Source organism: Gymnoscopelus braueri, assembly GCF_963280865.1.
Source record: "Gymnoscopelus braueri genome assembly, chromosome: 1".
Taxonomy (NCBI): Eukaryota; Metazoa; Chordata; class Actinopteri; order Myctophiformes; family Myctophidae; genus Gymnoscopelus; species Gymnoscopelus braueri.
The window spans coordinates 20,549,085-20,568,987 of record NC_137603.1 but is presented as its reverse complement, the minus strand read 5'-3'; the positions used below and the strand labels follow the sequence as shown (position 1 = coordinate 20,568,987).

The 19,903-nt window shown below is 41.9% G+C and overlaps 1 protein-coding gene across 1 annotated transcript in view; it reads left to right on the top strand.

Moving 5' to 3' along the window:
- The window catches only part of brsk2b (BR serine/threonine kinase 2b), a gene marked incomplete at both ends in the record, with an annotated part of 128,807 nt that overhangs the window by 76,202 nt on the left and 32,702 nt on the right, over nt 1-19,903 (top strand). The window contains 5 exons of the mRNA XM_080444050.1: nt 11,964-12,049; nt 14,895-15,035; nt 16,244-16,360; nt 18,190-18,223; nt 18,640-18,708. Of these exons, the coding sequence (XP_080300176.1) occupies nt 11,964-12,049; nt 14,895-15,035; nt 16,244-16,360; nt 18,190-18,223; nt 18,640-18,708 (447 nt within the window). The remainder of the gene's footprint in view (nt 1-11,963; nt 12,050-14,894; nt 15,036-16,243; nt 16,361-18,189; nt 18,224-18,639; nt 18,709-19,903) is intronic.

The following is a 19,903-nucleotide window of genomic DNA, read 5'->3' as shown; positions in this document are numbered from 1 at the left end:
TCTCTCTCTCTCTCTCTCTCTCTCTCTCTCTCTCTCTCTCTCTCTCTCTCTCTCTCTCTCTCTCTCTCTCTCCTCTCCTCTCCTCTCCTCTCCTCTCCTCTCTCTGTCTCTCTCTCCTCTCTCCTCTCTCTTCTCTCTCTCTCCTCTCCTCTCCTCTCCTCTCCTCTCTCCTGGCCTATAGCAGCAGATGGCAGTTTGATTACCGAGCGGATGTTCTAATTTATCACCCTTTGTGGCCTCTCCGCTCTGTATCGTGTTTCAATTAAATAGGGATTTGAACGTAGCGCTCTTGCCCCCCCCCTGAGTTACTCCTCATAATTCATTAAGAGGAGCTATCACGCATGGAGCCGTTGACTTAGGCCGGCGAGGGGAGACCCCGGAGGCACGGAGACTATTGACACCAGTCAGTTCACTTAACCCGCTAAGAGCGGGAAAGCATCTCTCATTTTAACCACTTTAACCATCATTTTATACTTTGGCTATTCAAAAATACAAGCTCATAGCACTGCCGCGCTATGAGCTTGTAGATCTGCTATTTTTGAAAAAATTGCAGAAACATTTTTAACTCAAATCTTTGCTTCTGGGGGGTCCCTCGCATGACATATTTTGAGATGGGGGTCCGCGGCACAAATACATATCATTTTGGGTGGTCCTTGACATGAAAAAGTTTGAGAACCACTGATATTATTATGGGTGCGTTCGGAAATACAGCACTGAGCGCACTTGGCTAATACAAACTAATAGGCGAAAACTAATGAACGCACCCTATTATAGCAACAGCAAAGTGTTTCAGAAAACTGTTAGGATTTAGAAGACATTAAGGTAGAATGGGCCTCAGGTCTAAATGAGTTAAGCCCCTCCATGGCTCAGTGAAAGATTGCTATCAGGTAATCTGGACCTGAGATAATGAGGGTGGGGGGGTGGGGGGGGGGGCTATATGTAAGGGGGTGTGGTGTGTACAGTATTTGTAAACCCTAACCCTTCTGTATTACTGGTTATTATTGGTCTGTATTAAGACTTTTTAGAATAGATAGCATGTTGTTTAGATAGATGCTAGGTTTGAGGTTTACCTGGTACTCTCGTTTCCTACATTGTTCTCTTTGCACTTTATGTGTGTGTGTGTGTGTGTGTGTGTGTGTGTGTGTGTGTGTGTGTGTGTGTGTGTGTGTGTGTGTGTGTGTGTGTGTGTGTGTGTGTGTGTGTGTGTGTGTGTGTGTGTGTGTGTGTGTGTGTGTGTGTGTGTGTGTGTGTGTGTTTGTCTGGAGCTAATCTCACAAACCGCTAGGCTAGACCAAGTACATTCATGCATTTCTTTTCCAACATTATTTTTCAAATGTTTTAATGGGTCTTGGAACAGGCTGAAACCTAGGACCCACAATTGGAGTCATACGTCATAGATATGTCATAGAAGACGTCATATTGGGGGGGAAATGGTAAATGGTGCATTTATATACCCTCTTTATCTAAAGCGCTTTACAATTAGCATTATATATTTCCACACCGACGGTGGAGGAAACCAACCTGCTCATTGGGAGCAGTTAGGGGTTCAGAGTCTTCCTCAAGGACACTTGGACACTTAACCCAGGGGGAGAATAAGGAAATAGATATCGTGCACAAAGAATTGTGTTGCCAGTGAAATCAGAGAGTGTCTCAGAGTGTCTGAGTCAGAGTGTGTGAGGTCACACACACACACACACACACACACACACACACACACACACACACACACACACACACACACACACACACACACAGCAAAGGAACAGGTCGTGTGGGTTTAGGTGGTAAGTGAACTTATGAGTGAATCACTCAGTGATTCACAAGTCAGTTTATTAGAGAGAGATTGCATGGCACAAAGTGAGTCATTCACGAATCAGTCAGTCCATACAGTTATTACTGAGTCACAGCCAGTGTATGCTTATTATAATTTTCCCCCAAGATTTTATTTTCAAATAGCCGATCTACAAGCTCACAACGCGTCGCATCGCGACGCGTTGTGAGCTTGTAGCTTGTAGCTTGTAGCTTGTAGCTTGTAGCTTGTAGCTTGTAGATCGTTGTGAGCTTGTAGATCTGCTATTTGAAAACAGCTGATGTATATGTTTAAAGTGCTCATGCGGCCCATTGTCGCTTCTTTTGGGCTTGTTTTCCCAGACCTGGTTGCTTGTTTCTCTCCCTGAATCTGGCAACACTGGTCACAGCCCTATCTGACTCACCATGCATCTATATACCACATATCCTTTCAATGAGATTGTTTGCCATCATCATTTGTTATTTTGAGGTCACCTCAAACAGTCGTCAGGTCATCTCAACGTTTTCTGAAGGGAGAAAATATACATCTACATTATATTCATCAATCAATTTTAATTGATAATAATACCACAGTCTATAAGTATAAGATTCAAGGAATTTATTGTCACACGCATGTACAGCACAAAACAGCTTGTAGCAACGTTCTTACAGTGTTGCTATATCTGCTGTAGTGTGTGTTGTGCATGTTGAAAGCACTGTTCTTGACACAGCAGTGTAATGACAAGGTGGAAGGCTCTTCCATCATCAAGGAAAGGTCATGTGTTCAGTCTCATTTGTCACCACGTGTACCCTGCCCAATTAACCGCACGCAGGATACTGAAGCCCCCCCCCCCCCCCCCCGCTCTCTACTGTAAGTCATTCACTTAACCCATTAAGACCCGAGTCTGATTCTGCAAATGCCTTCTATATCAGTAGTTCTCACACTTTCAAGGGAAAAAAAATCTACGAGCTGTGAGCTTGTATATCTGCTATAGCGAATGCGAAAATCTAAAATGAGTAAATGACACGGATGCTTTCCCGTTTTTTTTTTAACAAACTAAAACGCAGATATATAAACATGAATACAAACCCCAAATATCTTTCACAAACATTCCAGATACGTATTGACCAGTCAAAACATGAATATGTTTTTATTTTTATTTACGGGGGGGGGGGGGGGGTATTTTTGCCTACTTTGAAACAATTCACTTTTGTATGACAGAAAATATATATTTTTTGTATCCACCGTTCTCTGCTACCGTAGGTTCCCTGGACTGACAGATTGTAGAAGTGATGGCTGTCTCAGGGCCCTGTCCCTCAGTGGAGAGTGGAGACACACTGTCAAAAACTCTGTAGGTGTGTGCGTGCGTGTGTGCGGTGCGCGTGTGTGTGTGTGTGTGAGACTATGTCATTCTTCACAGCTGTGTCTCTGTCTCTGAAGCTTTATGAGTCCATTTTCACCAGGGAGACCCTTATTAACTCACCACAGGGAGTGTGAGATCATCATCATGTGTACACCACAGGGGGGGCGTGTATGCAAAGCAATACGCCTCTTAGACCATGCTCAAAGTGGGACCCTGCACTCCACAGGGGGTCCTTGAGGATTTTGGTGTGTGTCCCAGGTGAAACAAATGAAACCGTTTAATTTCACCGATATTTTCATTGACTTGAGGATAGTAGAGAGACAGCGGAATGAGGGCAGAAAAGAGGAGACATGCAACACATATGATGGTACAATAATCTGGTCAAACTACTGGCAAAACATAATTTATTAGTAGTTAACACAATGATTACTGCACATCTATCTCTCCCAAAGGAAATGCTATGGTTGTTTATATCATCTCATGTTTGCTTTAATACATGTGTTGTACATTTTAATGTGCACTTGTTCTGAACTTGCAGAATATATATACTGTATACTCGGAGACCACGCAAGACGGGAACAATGCAAGTTGTGAATGCATGCCCCACCCGGTTATGACATTTAATGTAGGATGGAGATCCCTGATGTATCAGTATATATGTCATGCCCATATATGGGCATATTGGTCGGATCGCATGCAAAGGAGTGCATACATTTGCATCTGTTTTGGCCATGCATGGAGACATGGGATGGGAACCTTTTATAATTAAATACAGTATATAAGGAATCATAGAGGCATTGGAATTGTTTAACTAGTATGCCAGAGAGTAGAGCTGAACAAAAGGTTTTCAATTTGAATAAAACACACAAGGCTGCATGGAGTAATGATGCATTACATTTTTCAGTGAAACTGATTAACGGTATAGTTTTTTAGGTATGCCTTAAGATATAATGTTCACTACACTAGGCATACCTTATTTCTCGACCATAAAAATGGGCCACAGCAATTTGGCTCAAACCACAACATAGAACATATTTTAACAAGAACCTATATATTGTCCAGAACCCTATGTCACATTACCCATGGAAATATCTAGGTGCTCAGTTGAGAGCCGGGTTCTCCCATTGTGTTTGGCATGTGTCTTGGGTGTTGTCGAATATTAATTTCACATTTTGTCTTTTGTCATTTGTTGATGAGTTAAGAGACAAAAAGAAAAAAAAGGTTAGGGTAGAATGGCTGTTAAGAGAGGAATCTTTTGTAATGAAGCACGCTTTGCTAGAGGTTTTGGGTTACCTTGCCATGTAACTCCAAATATTGGCAAATTAGCGTCAGTAGATGCTCTGTTGATTGAAATGGGATATTCCAAAAGTAATCTCCTCATTGACTTAACATATACACAGTGAAACAAGTTATCAAAGTCACTCATTTTATTACATAAATGAACACAAACAAAGCAGATTCTGCCAATATATAACATCACAAAACCCAGTACAGAATCTTTAATTTATTTTTATTGTTTTGAAAAATAAAATAATTTATATTTGATGATCTCAGAGTCTTCTTCCTAATTCAAATAGTAAAATCAACATGAATGTTTTTATATACAGTATATATATTTTTAAAAAGCCTGTGTTCTGTGATGTTATATTAGTGGCAGAATCTGCTTCGTGTCCGTTTATGTGCTAAAAGAGTCACTTTGAGAACTGTTTCACTGTGTAATCTTAGTCGGTGAGGAATATCCACAACGGAGCAACTACTAAAGATATCTCACCATTGTCACCAATATTTTGGATTACATTATGCCAAGGTGACTACACATCCCAAACCTCTACCAAAGTGTCATTGTGCTTTACAAACCTTATAGTTAAAGCATGGAATGTGAGACTGGAGAAGTTACATTTTTGAATGTTTAATGCTTGAATGCTCTGCCTAAAAGCTCATCATTTAGAGTTTTATTTGTATCATTTGCTGGCTTTTTGATTGGTTAGTTTTTGCCTTTGAGTATTCGGTAATGAAGGAATTTGTTTTCTGAACGTGCAGGGAATATAATTTAGTATCTTGTGTGTGCAGGGCACCATGCATGAGGTGTGAGACACATTAATAAAAGACTAAAGAACACAATGAGATAATGTAAAGAGTAAGAATGATTATTCTGATGAGGTTTCCACCAGCGGTAGCTATAAACATTTCTTCCTCTCCTCAATTGAACCTAGCAATAGAAATAAAGTCCTGTGGGAAATTGGTTTCTAATGCCCTAATCTCTCAAGAACAGATTCATAGCTGCGCTTGAATCTGTCGGTAGCCGTGTTGAGAAGCCATGCACATTGGCTACAGGTGGGCGTGCCATCAGATCAGGAAGCAGGCCGCGCTTTACCCAATCAAATGTAGTGGGCGGGATTGACATGTGTGCGGCTCGTTCCCCACTGGAAACAAACCGAAACTCATTTAACAATAGCGTCCTCGGAGCCGACAAAACCACTGAAAGTTATTAACATTTTAACTTGCTCTTTTATCACAAGTGGGCTTATAACCAAAACGATCCATGTTCTTTGGGAGAAATCGTGTTAGTGTTCCGTGGAGAAATATTGTTAGTGGGAATGAAAACATAGTTGCACCACCGGAAGTGAAAGGCTGAAGGCAGACCAAAACCCCCGGTTTCCCGGAGCACGGGTCCTCCGTACAGCTCCGCCCAGAGTCAAATGAATAAGTGAAAAACAGCAGAGGGCGCTGTTTTTCCTTTTTATTTGACGATGGGTTCCCAGATTGCTAATGCCCTAATAATGTGAAATTGTGTGTAAATTTTTTTAACAAAATAAAAAACATCATACATTTTATTATTATATTATTTATTTAATACATGCATGTGAAAAAGCTAATTAATTAAAAATGGATTTCATGCCTGGGAGGGGGTGTGTTAATTGTGTTGGACAGAGGAGAGAAGGCAGTGATAATTGAGGTGACTAGACAAACAAGACCGGGGATTTGTGCTGAGATTGGCGTTAACCTGGACAACAGCAGACCGCAGCTACAGGCTGTAATTAAAACCGAGTCTGTGAATAGACACCTCACAACGCATGCCTCTGGGAACGATCCTGATGCCATGGTTACTTGATTGAATTTTAATAAAGGTTTACATGCTGCCTGCATGTACACATGCATCGAGAGAGAGTAGAGACCAAGCCCTTTTATCACTTTAACTAACTCGTACATACACACACGAGCTCACACGCGTACAATAGCAAATGCACACGTGCACATGCCATTTTGGTGGGTGTGTTGTGTGCCTGCGTTTCCTCCTAAGTAGTTCCTCATTACTATGAATTAATAGACCGTATGGGTCATAATAAGGTGTAATAGATGTTTTTGTTGTTGATGGCAAGGGGGCGGCGGGCTATTTTCCTTGTACATGTACTTAATTACATTCTACGCTCTGTGTGTGTGTGTGCGTGTGTGTGTGTGTGTGCTTGCCACCAATCAGATGGCAAACAGAATAATTAGATGTCATGGTGGGAGAATCCTGTATAATGTGCACAGAAAATTCATTTTACTCTGAGAGTGTACAATTTGAACCAAATATACTGTACCTGTGAAGTCCATTTGGTTCCATTCGTACACTCTCGTGGTTAAATAAACATTTTATTGTGCACCAGCATCCTACACAGGCAAAACGATTAGTTCTGAACCACTTAAAACCTATACTTGGTTGAGCAGAGTCCCTCAAGGCTCTAGTCTAGTGCCTTTCTGTTTTTGCTCTACACAAAGGTAGGGTAAATGATTTACTTTGGTTAAAATAAGTGTTAAATAGCTTTATATTCTGATAGTACTCATTGCTATAGAGTGTTTGTTCAGTAAAAGGAGTCTCCCATGTCTCTCCAGCTCTTTATTAAACAGAAAATGCATTTTCAGTGCTCTCTCCTGATTGGCTTAAATGTTGTCACCAACCTGAAAATGTACTATATTCTGTTTACTAAAGAGCTGGAGAGACGCCTGTGACCGAACAAACGCTCTGTAGCAATGATTGCTATCAGAATATAGTACTTTAACCTTTTAAAAAATATATATATATACCCTACCTTTAAATATCTTCGCTGAGAATATGTCAGGAGAAACACAGGGAATATCTATTTTATTGCTACACTGTTGTTGCCAGGCAGCAGAAAGAGTAACATTTCAAAACCGTATTTTTTTTAAATTTACTTTACTGAAAGCTGTGAAAGGGCACAATGTAGAATAGCAACAAGTGAAGTTATGATTGCAGGATTCAAGGTGACTAATTTCGATTAGTCACTGCTATTTTCATCACAAAAAATAGCAGATCTACAAGCTCACAACGCGTCGATTTGCTATTTTTGGCAAATGCTCCCCCCAGAATATAGGGATACTTGGGGTTCAAGTGGCTAAATATAGTATAAAGTTATTTTCAATCTATCCTAATGGAAACAGATATTCTCTCAAGTTTTCCTTGTGACATACTGTATCTTAGGGGGAAAGATTTACATATTTACATACCGTAATCTGACATAAATGTAAATACATGTACATTTTAAATTATTATTTAAATTAATTCAGGGGTGCAGTGGAGAAAAACGTTATTTCCAGGGGTGACCTGAGCCAAAAAAGTTTGAGAACCACTGACCTAGTGGTGACCTATGTGTTTATAATGTTACTAAAAGTTACTTTGAGCACTATGTTATCTATAATTAAAGCAATAATACTAGCTGGTTATTGGTTTTTGAAAATGGGTTTTGTAGTGATCCCGGGGGTGGAATTACTTTCCTGCATTTGACCCATCCATTTTAGAGCGGTATGCAGCAACACGGGCGCACAGGGAGCAGCAGTTAGAGGTTAAGTGTATTGCTCACGGACACTTCAACACGAAGCTGGAGGAGCCGGGGGTCAAACCAGGGACCTTCCGTTCCCCGACGGCCGCCCGCTCTATCTCTTCCACTAAACAAAGCAATAGCCTCTATGTAGCGTAGCTAACAGATCAATGCTGTTGAGAGCTCTCAGCAATAACGTTAGAACTCGGCTGGTCTCATGCTGCAGTAGCTGTATACGTCACTGTAATGGGAATCCTTATAGAATGAATTCCCTGCCGGCCAACCTCTGCAGATTTGACAGGGAATGAGATACCATTTAACACTTTTTTCCCTCCTTTCCTGGGACCCTTGGACATGACACAGGCTCTTGTGTTGGCGAGTGGGCAAAGGGTGGGGACTGGGCGGTCTGCAGAGAATCCTGCCCTTTGACTGCTAGTCAGTCGTGTAAAGTAACTAAGTACATGTACTCAAGTACTGTACTTAAGTACAATTTTGAGGTATTTGTACTTTACGTGAGTATTTCCAATTTCCAATACTTTTACTTCTACTCCATTACATCTCAGAGGCAAATATTGTACTTTTACTCCACTACAATTATTTGAAAACCTTAGTTACTAGTTACTTTGCAGATATAAATTATTACATTATAAAACATACATTAACCACTTCAGCCCTATTTTATGCCTAGGCTATTTGAAAATAGCCGATCTACAAGCTCACAACGCGTCGCATCGCGACGCGTTGTGAGCTTGTAGATCTGCTATTTTCAAACATTTTAGTACTTTTACTTTTGGTACTTTAAGTATATTTTGATGCCAATACTTACTGTTACTCAAGTAACATTTTGAACACATGCCTTTTACTTGTAACAGAGTATTTTTATATTGTGGTATTGCTACTTTTACTTAAGTAAAAAATCGGAGTACTTTTTCCACCATTCACTGCTAGTAGAACAGTGATGACAGGCAGACAGTCGGATAACATCTGTGTTTTCTCGTGTCTCGTGACACGTCTAACAACACCCAGGTGATGGGAATCCTCGCCCCCGGCCAATCAATAGAGCTTAGGATTTAGTTTGATTAGCTGGGAGGGCTAGAGATTTCTACCGACACCGTCCCACTGGTTTCAGCTGTGGCGTCTCATTGATTGTGACAGTGAGTAAGCCTGGGCGACATGACTTCACATCAATATCACAATGATTTCAAACTTTTGCCTTGATTTCGATTAATAAACGATTATTTTGAAAAAGTGAGAATAGCAGATCTACAAGCTCACAACGCATTTGTTGATATACTAGATGTGAGGGCGGCTATGCATATAAAATATAGGCTACTAGATGTAGCCTATATTTAATTATACACAATTATATCCTCCTATACTTTGACAAACCTCTGTCATGGTGTCATGGTGTCATGGTTGGTGGTTGGTGAGGCCAAAATTGCTCTGCCCGGTTCTCCTCAGCGGCTGGAGCAATTGATCCGAAATTGCACACAGCCATTGACCCTTACCATGTGCACCTAACAGCGAAGCCCGTTTTTCGATATCACCAAATCTCAGCTGTTTATTAGCGTTTTTGTGAAAACACTGTCGCCATGGTTATGGGGCTGCCTCCCGGGTTGCCAGATCATGTGCGCATATCCCCCCACGGATGCGTCGACCGGGTATGGACTAGTAATTATATAATGATTACAATTATTGTGGGCATGCACATAGCTACATATCTATATATACAGTCGTGTAGTGGTTAGACTGCCTGGTGACAGTTACAACACACACACACACACACACACACACACACACACACACACACACACACACACACACACACACACACACACACACACACACACACACACACACACACACACACACACACACACACACACACATAGCCCTGAGCCAGGCAGTGATCTAAGTTGGTCATTCATTATATTACACCAGAGGCTCACACCCCCACACACACATACATACACTTCAGTGGCTGCTATACAGCGCCCAGGGAGCTGGTAGGGGTTAAGTGTCTTGCTCAGTGACACTTCGACCCGTAGGGCACGGACCCACATTTCAGGAACATTTTGTCTTCTGTATACAGTGCTAGATATGATTTAGTAGATGAAAGAATGCATGTCTGCCTGCAGGGGGAAAGAGAACAGTGCTCTGATCTAAATAGTCATTCTTATACATTGAGCCATACTGATGATGCTTGACATAATGGCACCATCTATTCTATGGGAACAGCACGTCTTTTAATCAGAACGTAGTATAGTCACTTCTGCACATATCACAAGTTTTATGTCGACGACTTCTACACTTGCAAGTAAGTTCGTTGTTTCTCTATTATGACAGAACAGCAGTTGACGTTAAGCTGTGGGTGTGTGTGTGTGTGTGTGTGTGTGTGTGTGTGTGTGTGTGTAATGCCGGGGAATCGAACCCGGGGCTCCCGTGTGGGAAGCATGCAACATCTTAAACCACAAGCCTGAAGGGGAATTCCCCCTTGGGTCTCCGGTGGAGATATTAGGCTCTTGGTCATCGGGCAGAGGCTCTGAGCCACTACTGTGTGTGTGTGTGTGTGTGTGTGTGTGTGTGTGTGTGTGTGTGTGTGTGTGTGTGTGTGTGTGTGTGTGTGTGTGTGTGTGTGTGTGTGTGTGTGTGTGTGTGTGTGTGTGTGTGTGTGTGTGTGTGTGTGTGTGTGTGTGTGTGTGTGTGTGTGTGTGTGTGTGTGTGTGTGTGTGTGTGTGTGTGCGTGCGTGTGTGAGAAGGGGGGGGTCCTAGAGCCTTATTGGCTCTGACTAATGACAGTGAGCCTGCTGTGCAGCATCACATGGCTAACATGCTGGAGTCACAACAGAGTCCCTGTGTGACGGGTGAGCAGGGCTAACAGATGGTCTGCCGCTGCTCTTCAACCAGCTCTTTCTCCATATGGCCGTGGCTGTGGCTCTGCACCGTGATACAAACTGCTGGGAGCAGTTGTAGAGAACTTTATCATCAAGGGTTTTACTCCGCTTACTCCGCTGCTCCGTGCCAAAAGACTGCACTGTGTTGCTGCTTGAGCACACGTGGCACCGTGCCAGTTCTGTCGTTGGTCTCCACTGGGTATCATCTCCAGTGTGCTTTGAAAGCCCCCGTTATGCTTAGTTGCGTGCTGATGTCGCATGGCAAAAATAGCAGATCTACAAGATCTGAGAGCTTCCAGATCTGCTATTTTCGGTGTGGAACTGTAACAGAGTGGTTCACTAGCCTGATGGCCTGAAACTCTAATATCTCCCCCGAGTGATAGGGATATCCCTTTGGCTTAGCGGTTAAGATGTTGGCTTTCCACGTGGGAGACCCGGGTTCGATTCCCCGGGCGTCACACAACTACTGTAAGGATAAATAATAACCCTTAAGGAGTCTGGCCAGGACGTTTCTCTTTACCCTGTGTTATAACGTGGTTTTGTTTTCAAACCCAGTTAGAATTGTTAGTTTATTTGTGTTGCAGTTTTGAATGGCAGGAAATGCAATTACTGCTGTCTTACTCATTGCTTGATGTTTGTTCATGAGCTACACACTGAAATGAATATAACCATCGCATTTCAAATGCATGTAGCATGTCTTTCTCTCTAAACTGTATTATGTATGTGTTTGGGAATTTGTGTACATAATTGTGTGTGTGTGTGTGTGTGTGTGTGTGTGTGTGTGTGTGTGTGTGTGTGTGTGTGTGTGTGTGTGTGTGTGTGTGTGTGTGTGTGTGTGTGTGTGTGTGTGTGTGTGTGTGTGTGTGTGTGTGTGTGTGTGTGTGTGTGTGCGTGCGTGCACAACCATACAATGAGGCGCGAGTCTTGGCACATGCCCAAGAAAACATTGTCCTTTTCCCTCCGATGATGTCATTAACATTGTAATGTATATCCCTGTTCAGAACCACTTAACATATCTTGTCCTTGTCTCTTTATGTCTCTCTATCTCTTCTCTTCTCTCTCTGTCTGTCCCTCCCTCCCTCTTTTTCTCACCGTAGGTGGAGCGAGAGATTGCCATCCTGAAACTCATAGAACATCCCCACGTTTTAAAGTTGCATGATGTCTATGAAAACAAGAAGTACCTGTAAGTAATGAGTTACTCTATCCAAATGCTAAGAACCTGCTATGTGGCGCAAATTATTTGTGTCCAGACTGAGGTTGCTGTTTTAATGCTTTACTATTTGAAAGAATGACAGGTTACCTGAATTGCACCTTAAATGCTAGATGTTTTCCAGTTAAGTCAGGATATGAAAAGGCTTTTTAATATAAACGTCAGTAAGCTAAATAATGAAGTTCTTGTTTCTTGTTTGTTCTGATTATTTTCTCATATAAAATGTATTTCTGATAGAGCCAGAAGCTAAGGTAAGTCATAATAAAATAGCACAAAGCGAGGAAACCAGCAGCAATCTCTTGAGTCACAGAATTTGATTTATTCATTTACCGAATGCAAAGTCCTTAAGCCAAGCAGTGGTCTGCTGTATGGAGGATGACTAATCCTCCTGTCAGTCTTTGGAGAGGACAAACTTCAATGATGTGCTCCATAGTTTGCTCCTCTCCACACGCACACAGTGGGCTTGGGCTACTGCCCCCATTTGTGAAGGCTGGCCAAGCAGGGGCCATCATGTCCAGTCCTGAATTGATTGAGCGTTAGACCACTGTCTCCTTGGGAGGTTGGTGCCAGGATCCTGTTGTTTTAGGGTCTGACACCAGATGTTTGTTTGGGACCTCCTTGGACCCCCATTCCTTTTCCCCAAGCTGATTGGATGGTGAAGTCAGCTGGTGGGGGGTGTTCTTCTAAATTGGTCGTGTAGAATTTGATTGTAATTTCTTCACTGTATCAGATCAAATGAGGCACCTGCAAACATAGTCTAGACTAGACCGCTAGCCATATGTAGATGTTATTAATGTCTATGTGATGTCTAGTTACTTTTAGCACATACAATGACATTGTGCGGCCTGCCATGATGCCCACCTGCAGGTCTTGGAAGTAGGCCTTTACCAGCATAGTGATGGGTTCTGGTCAGGGGTCATCGCCATGCTGGCTTGTGGTGGACATTTTTGACAAAATTCTATTTTTGCCATGGACATACAATATAGACAAACACATAAAGAGCTAGCCCTAAATGACCATTACAGGTCTCTAACTCTGAGTGTGAACAAATGGAAGGAATGACATTTGTACTATGTTATGGGGGTCCTTGAAAATAAAATGTTTGAGAACCACTGCACCAGTGGACTCATTAGCTAATGTGCCATACAATACATAGTGTCATAGTAAATCAGTGTCATACATAATCTGAAGAAAATCTGGAGACTGACTTTCAGTAATTGGGTGTTATGATCAAAACAAGAACATTATAATGGTGTGTAAAAACAAAAACATTTGGCACAGACGAGGCCAAATCTTGCCACGGACACATGTGTCCGTGTACGGACACATGTGTCCGTACATATTGATTACCCCTGGTTCTGGTACATGGAAAATGTTGAAGGATTCCCAGAGGAGTTCACGGGGAACTGAGCCAAAGGCATTGGCCAGGTTGAGGAAGATGACATAGAGGTCTCTTTTGTCCTTCTTGGCTGCTTGGATCTGGTGCCAAATCATACTAGTAGTGTGCTCAAAGCAACCAGAGAACCCAAGAATGTCACACTTGCAACTCAGATTTCAGTGAAGTACAGATAAGCTCTCCCTCTACAGGAGGAAGACTCTGAAAAAGGCACCCTGGTGACTAGTTCTGCAAAAATCTTTATAGTCTATAGTCTAACTTTTTGAGTGGAGGGGACTTGTAAAAGCTCACCACAGTGTCTGTGACAACTATGTAGAACAAATTTAGGTGTACTTGTGGATGGTTGTTACACCCAAGGAGTCCTCATCTCTTTGGCTGGGAACTTTATCATAGCATGTAATGTTTCATTCCTGAACCCCCCCCCCCCTCCTCCCCTAGCATGGAGCTTTAATGTATAGCCATGTTTTATTGTGTTCATTAATCCACGCAGTAGCCCATGCCCCAGTGGCACAGCTTAATGTGCCGTTCAATAATTGATCAAGGCAACATGCCGACACGCGGGGAGCGGGAATTTGTTTTCCTAATATTGCAACGGAGGGGGAGGGTGGGGGGGGGGGGGAATCGTTGCCGAGGTGTCGCGCTCAGAATATACCACGCTCACAAATCATACACGAACGTGGATCTAATTTAAATAGCTCTGACAGGTAAACGCTCGAGTAGACCCCTTAATCTGCGCATAAATCAGGGAAGTGGGAAAGGGGAAGGTGAGGGGGGTGGAAATACATGAAAACTCAGCTTGCCTATTACAGCCATGGGATCAGTGCTGTCTGCAAGACAAATGGACTGGGTAGGTGGAGGCAAGCTTTTTGACCACGGGTATACTTTACAGGCATATATTATGTACCACGGTCATTTTCTCTATGAACTGGAATGATCAAAACCTGCAACAGCTACAGTTAATGCGCGGTAGTTGGTGAATGTTGCACAGATAACCTATTAGAAGCAGACGGATAGATACATTCATGTATGCTTTGACCGATGTTATCTGTGTTTAAGTGTTTTCCCAACTTCACTTGTATGTATCCTTAATATTTGTATGCCATTTCTGAGCACATTCCATTTGGAAAAGTCTAATATCAGCAGATTAATTGTTGTATATGGTATATCATTCATCATGATTTGTGTGCATGGGGTTCTCATCTTAAACAAGCTGCGTGCTTAATGAGATTTCCAGTTTAGTAGACCTTGTATTGTGAATTTGTACTTCCATGTACTGTTATGTACTGTCATGTACTGTTCTCATGTCTTACTAAATAAAGTACATCAATCAATCAATAGTTCGTAAACATTTAAAAAGAGTAAAAGTTAAATTATATAATACACACTTCCTTTGAATGAGTTTTGTTTCTCTGGTTCCTACAGATACCTGGTGCTGGAGCACGTGTCTGGAGGGGAGCTGTTTGACTACCTGGTGAAGAAAGGCAGGTTAACGCCCAAAGAGGCCAGGAAGTTCTTCCGACAGATCATCTCTGCCCTGGACTTCTGCCACAGTCACTCCATATGGTCAGTCGCACACAGCCACGACAATTACAGTAGATCCTCTGTGTTCGGTACTGCTACCCCATACCATTACATCTAGGCATGTAACGATTTATCGTAAATCGATTTAAATCGATTCAAACGGGGGACGATTTAAATCGATTTAATTAAAAAATTAATCGCGATGTGAAAAATAGCCAGAAGAAACATTTGGAAAGGTGGAAAACTGTAGTTAAACCTGCAGAGTGACGCATTACTTCACCTGGTTTACATCTTCTGATAGTTGTACTTGAACGTTGACATGAAACAATAATCCTGTTTAGTGTTTCATTAGCGCGAGCGCCGAGCGTGAAAAAATCTAAACACAGCGTGTAGTGACGCAGCTGTTAAACACCACGTTGAAAGGCTAGGATCATAATACCAAGGATTCGACAGTGATGTCACTATGCGACCCGGAAGTAGCATGGACGTACGTCATTATGTCCAAAGCTAGTTATAAAGATACCAAGGATTCGGATGTGCAAAAGAAAATACAGGATCTTTGTAAGAGATTTCAGTCATTTGCTACTGTATTGAAAAGAGGATAAGAGAAAAAGTATTGTAAAAAAAAATACTGGAATACTGGAGAGAAAAAAAATTCGGTCATTTGTCTGGAAAATAAATGTAGCTTAAAAAAATCGTGAAAAATCGTATCGTGATTATTCATGCTTACAGCCCCTCTCATAGTAAAATGATGAGTACCAGATGGTTTCAGCGTTTCTCATAAAGTGTTAAGCATGTACACAGCAGTGACAAACTGTGTCTTGATTTTGACAAAGTGCTTTGTCAGCATCTAATGAGTCTGGAGGAGCTGTTGATTACAGATAGTCCATTAGAGATTTGGCAACAAGTCAAGACAAAAACCTCCTTATTGCCAAGCACTTCCTTTCATTTGAAGGGCATCAGAGATGACTTTGTAAAAAAGAAAGCAATTTGAAAGAGGAAAGCATCCCTGTTTATCACCTCATATGGCTGTAGTTTTAGGGACTAGAATAAAAAAAGGACTGAAATTATTGTGTGTGAAAGGAGGCTGCCTCTGATCTTTGGTATTACTGAGAAGCTTTAGCCTATTTTCAGGCTAAAGAGCTATGTTGTGTGCTTTCTGGATGCTGAGGAGATGCACAGAGTTTAGACTGCTAGTCTTTGGTTTTATACTTCCTCATCTCTTCCCTTCTCTTTGTTCATCTCTACAGCCACAGAGATTTGAAGCCAGAGAACCTGTTGCTGGATGAGAAGAACAACATCAGGATAGCAGACTTTGGCATGGCGTCTCTGCAGGTCGGGGAAAGTCTACTGGAGACCAGCTGTGGGTGAGTTACTCGAAAGATGGTATAAATACTGTACAATACTTTATTTATTTATTGGGTTGCCATTACAGTACATGTTAATCTATGACCTCGGCAGCTCATCATGCTGTAATGTGATTTGTTTTACTCCCATTAATGTTAAGCATGCATGCTAATTAAATTATTGATCAATAGCATCTTTTAACCTGTGTTGGCCATTGTGCAATTACCAATAAAATTATCTAGTTTAAACACAGAATTGTGTACCGGTAGTTCCCTGATTCAACAAACAGCAAAATGCTCTGGAATACAAACAATATCATACAATACTAGGTGTACACCGTTGATTTGTATTTATACAAACATTATATAAACTTTAAAGAATAGCATTCATTTGAGCCCTGTACAGTGTGTCCTGCATGTACTTTGTCGTGATGTGCTATCAGTGCACCATGAGCCAAATGCAATTCCTTGAATATCTTAAAAATCTACTCATACTGTAGTATCACTGTGGTCGGTCTAAGATGACTACACCCAACCCAAGCCAGGAATGATACTTCAATAATCGCAGTCACTGCATATTATAGAATGTTTTTTGTTACCAGATTGCCATATTTCAAAGTTTTTGAATGCAACTTATAAAAACAAATAACCTTCCATCCCACTAAACTGTGTCAGTGTTTTGCCCGATAACGAGCTAGCCTACCACAGGGTCATGTGGGTTGCATGGAAATGGTGAAGAATTTGAGTCATAAACAAAGACAATCAGAAGTACTTCAATACTGGCCAAACACTGTACAAAAGGACAATAGGTCTTCACATAGGGTGCAAAGAACAAAGCTGTGTTGTCACTGCGAAATCGCCCGGGTCTTTTGGTAGTGTCTATTCCGCTATTGTCCTCTCTTATCTCAATGATGTGAATTGTTTTAATCAGGCAACCACATTAGATGAAATCGCAAACTTACCCCGCCCGTGTAAAGTATTAGCTACTATAACACTTCCACTTTACACAACCTTCCATCTAACAGAATGTATTAAATGTCACTCAGACACGACTGTGGACACCTTGCCCCTGGCGATGGCATGAAAGCAATGTTCTGGTATAATTAGTTTGCAGTTAGTGTGCTCTGACACAGCTATGTTTGACTAGCGCAAATTGACCGCGTTTGCATATATTAGCATAATTAAATACAACACTGGCAATGATGGAGTGCGTGTTTACACAGAGTTGTGTTTGCACTGTGCCAAGATGCAGCGGAATGCTCCGACTGTGTCAGAATAGTCATGCTCTCTGGCTCTTCATTGAAGAATAAATAGCACACGCAAACAAATGGATCGAATAGTCATTTAGGCTCAGTATTTTCATACTCTGTGATCGCTCGATTATCGTGATGACGAAGATGTGCACAGATGTGATACTTATAGATTTGCATAATAGATCATTTTATGCAAGATATCCAGTGATATGCAGATTATTAACTTGCAGTGGGCAATAGCTGATATGAATTAGTATATGATTTACCATTATGCCATGCCAAGTTACAATAAGTGCCATAAGTATCATGCTGCACAGTGCGGATGTATTCGCCTTAAGAACCTGCATTTAGGGCATTTCTTGTCACACAACAGTGTGTGGGCAATGTTCGTCCTGTTGGTACTCCTGGTTGAGAGAAGTGTGTGTGTGTGTGTGTGTGTGTGTGTGTGTGTGTGTGTGTGTGTGTGTGTGTGTGTGTGTGTGTGTGTGTGTGTGTGTGTGTGTGTGTGTGTGTGTGTGTGCGTGTGTGTGTGTGTGTGTGTGTGTGTGTGTGTGTTGTGTCATGTGTTGTCTCACAGTATAAATTCTCTTTTCACAGATCTCCACACTATGCCTGCCCAGAGGTCATCAGGGTAAGTGCTCCCCTCTCTCTCTCTCTCTCTCTCTCTCTCTCTCTCTCTCTCTCTCTCTCTCTCCGTGCTCCTTCTTCTGTTTCATAACGGTGCCTCCAACCACATTCTCCTGAGTGACTGTTAATGTGACTCTCCTCTCAGCTCTGTATTCATACTGGACTCACAGAGTAGTGGAGCACTTGTCATCGTGTGTAAAGTCATCTTAAGTGATGTACAATGTTCCGGGGAAGTCACTGTATTTCATAAGTTTATACATGAATGTGTAGGAGTGAATGAATGTACCCTGTCCTTCTAATGGGTTAGTGAGTATGGAGTCTCATCTTGTCTGTCTCTCTCTCTCTCTCTCTCTCTCTCTCTCTCTCTCTCTCTCTCTCTCTCTCTCTCTCTCTCTGTCTCTCTCTCGTTGCCTGGCACAGGGAGAGAAATATGACGGAAGGAAAGCAGATGCGTGGAGCTGTGGAGTCATCCTGTTTGCACTTTTAGTGGTGAGTGACAGGGCTTATCACGTAGACCCCACTCAGTTATGAACTGTAGGATTTGAACCCAAATTTATAAAAAGCATGATTTAAAAATATAGCGTCTATTTTCAACAGCCTTTAATTAATTCATGTTAGTCTATTTGTGAGTCCATCCATCAATCCTGGGACGAAGGCGCCTACACTACTTTGGTGACCCCATGGCCATATCTCTAGCACAGTGGTTCTCAACCTGTGGGTCGGGACCCCACATGATTTTGGGGGGCTTGTGCATTAGTGCGATATGTAAAGAAAAACAGAAGTGCAACTCTTCCTCAGGTGACTGAGAATGTCACCCATCACTCATTATTGGAGATTTCGTAGTCTCTTTCCACAACCATCGTTTATTTAAAATTATTTCCAGCTTATTTTGACATAAATTGTGAGAGGATGTTTTCTTTGCTATATTGTCCAGCTTGCTCCTATGATGTACACGTTATATACGTTTTACGACTTGAATTTAGTCTTGAGTGTAAAGTTCACACCGATTGTGACTTGGAATTAAAGTTAAGGCATGGAAGTTCCGCTAAAAGGAACCGTAATCAATTATACTAAAATATGTAGTTGTCTTTTGGTCAGCCAGCCAACCAGTGATCTGTGGTGTGATTTTCAAACAAATTACAATTTAATATAATTATCATCTTAGTGCACACACATACAGTGTATTGCACTCAGCCACTCAGTTGCACCAACACGCACACCGTTCGCATGACAGTGACAAGACTGAGAACAGTGTATCTTTACGTTCGATGTGTGTTTACTTGCCGGAGTGCGTACTGTATGTGCTTGCACCGACTTGCACACGTGCGTTTTTCTCTTTTATTAAGATTGAGCACATCACAACAGCCATCATGTGAGGATAAATCTTCCTACTTCAGCTTATTTTTTATTTTCTATTCTTCACACTGTGTCAACAGCCATCTGTTCTGTCTCTGAGACGTAGTCCTTTTGAATGAGAAGCCCTATCAGTCATCATACCATACAAACCCCACTCCCCAGCTGGGGACAGAGAGAGGGGGCTCGGTGTTGTCTGGCTCTCTGACACAGAGCTTACCTCATCATTAGCAACTTCTATGATGGATCTTTTCAGAAATGTCAAATCCACATTATCTTACGGCAACACCTGACAGGCCATTTACATCTGCACAAAGGGATGACGGTGTTA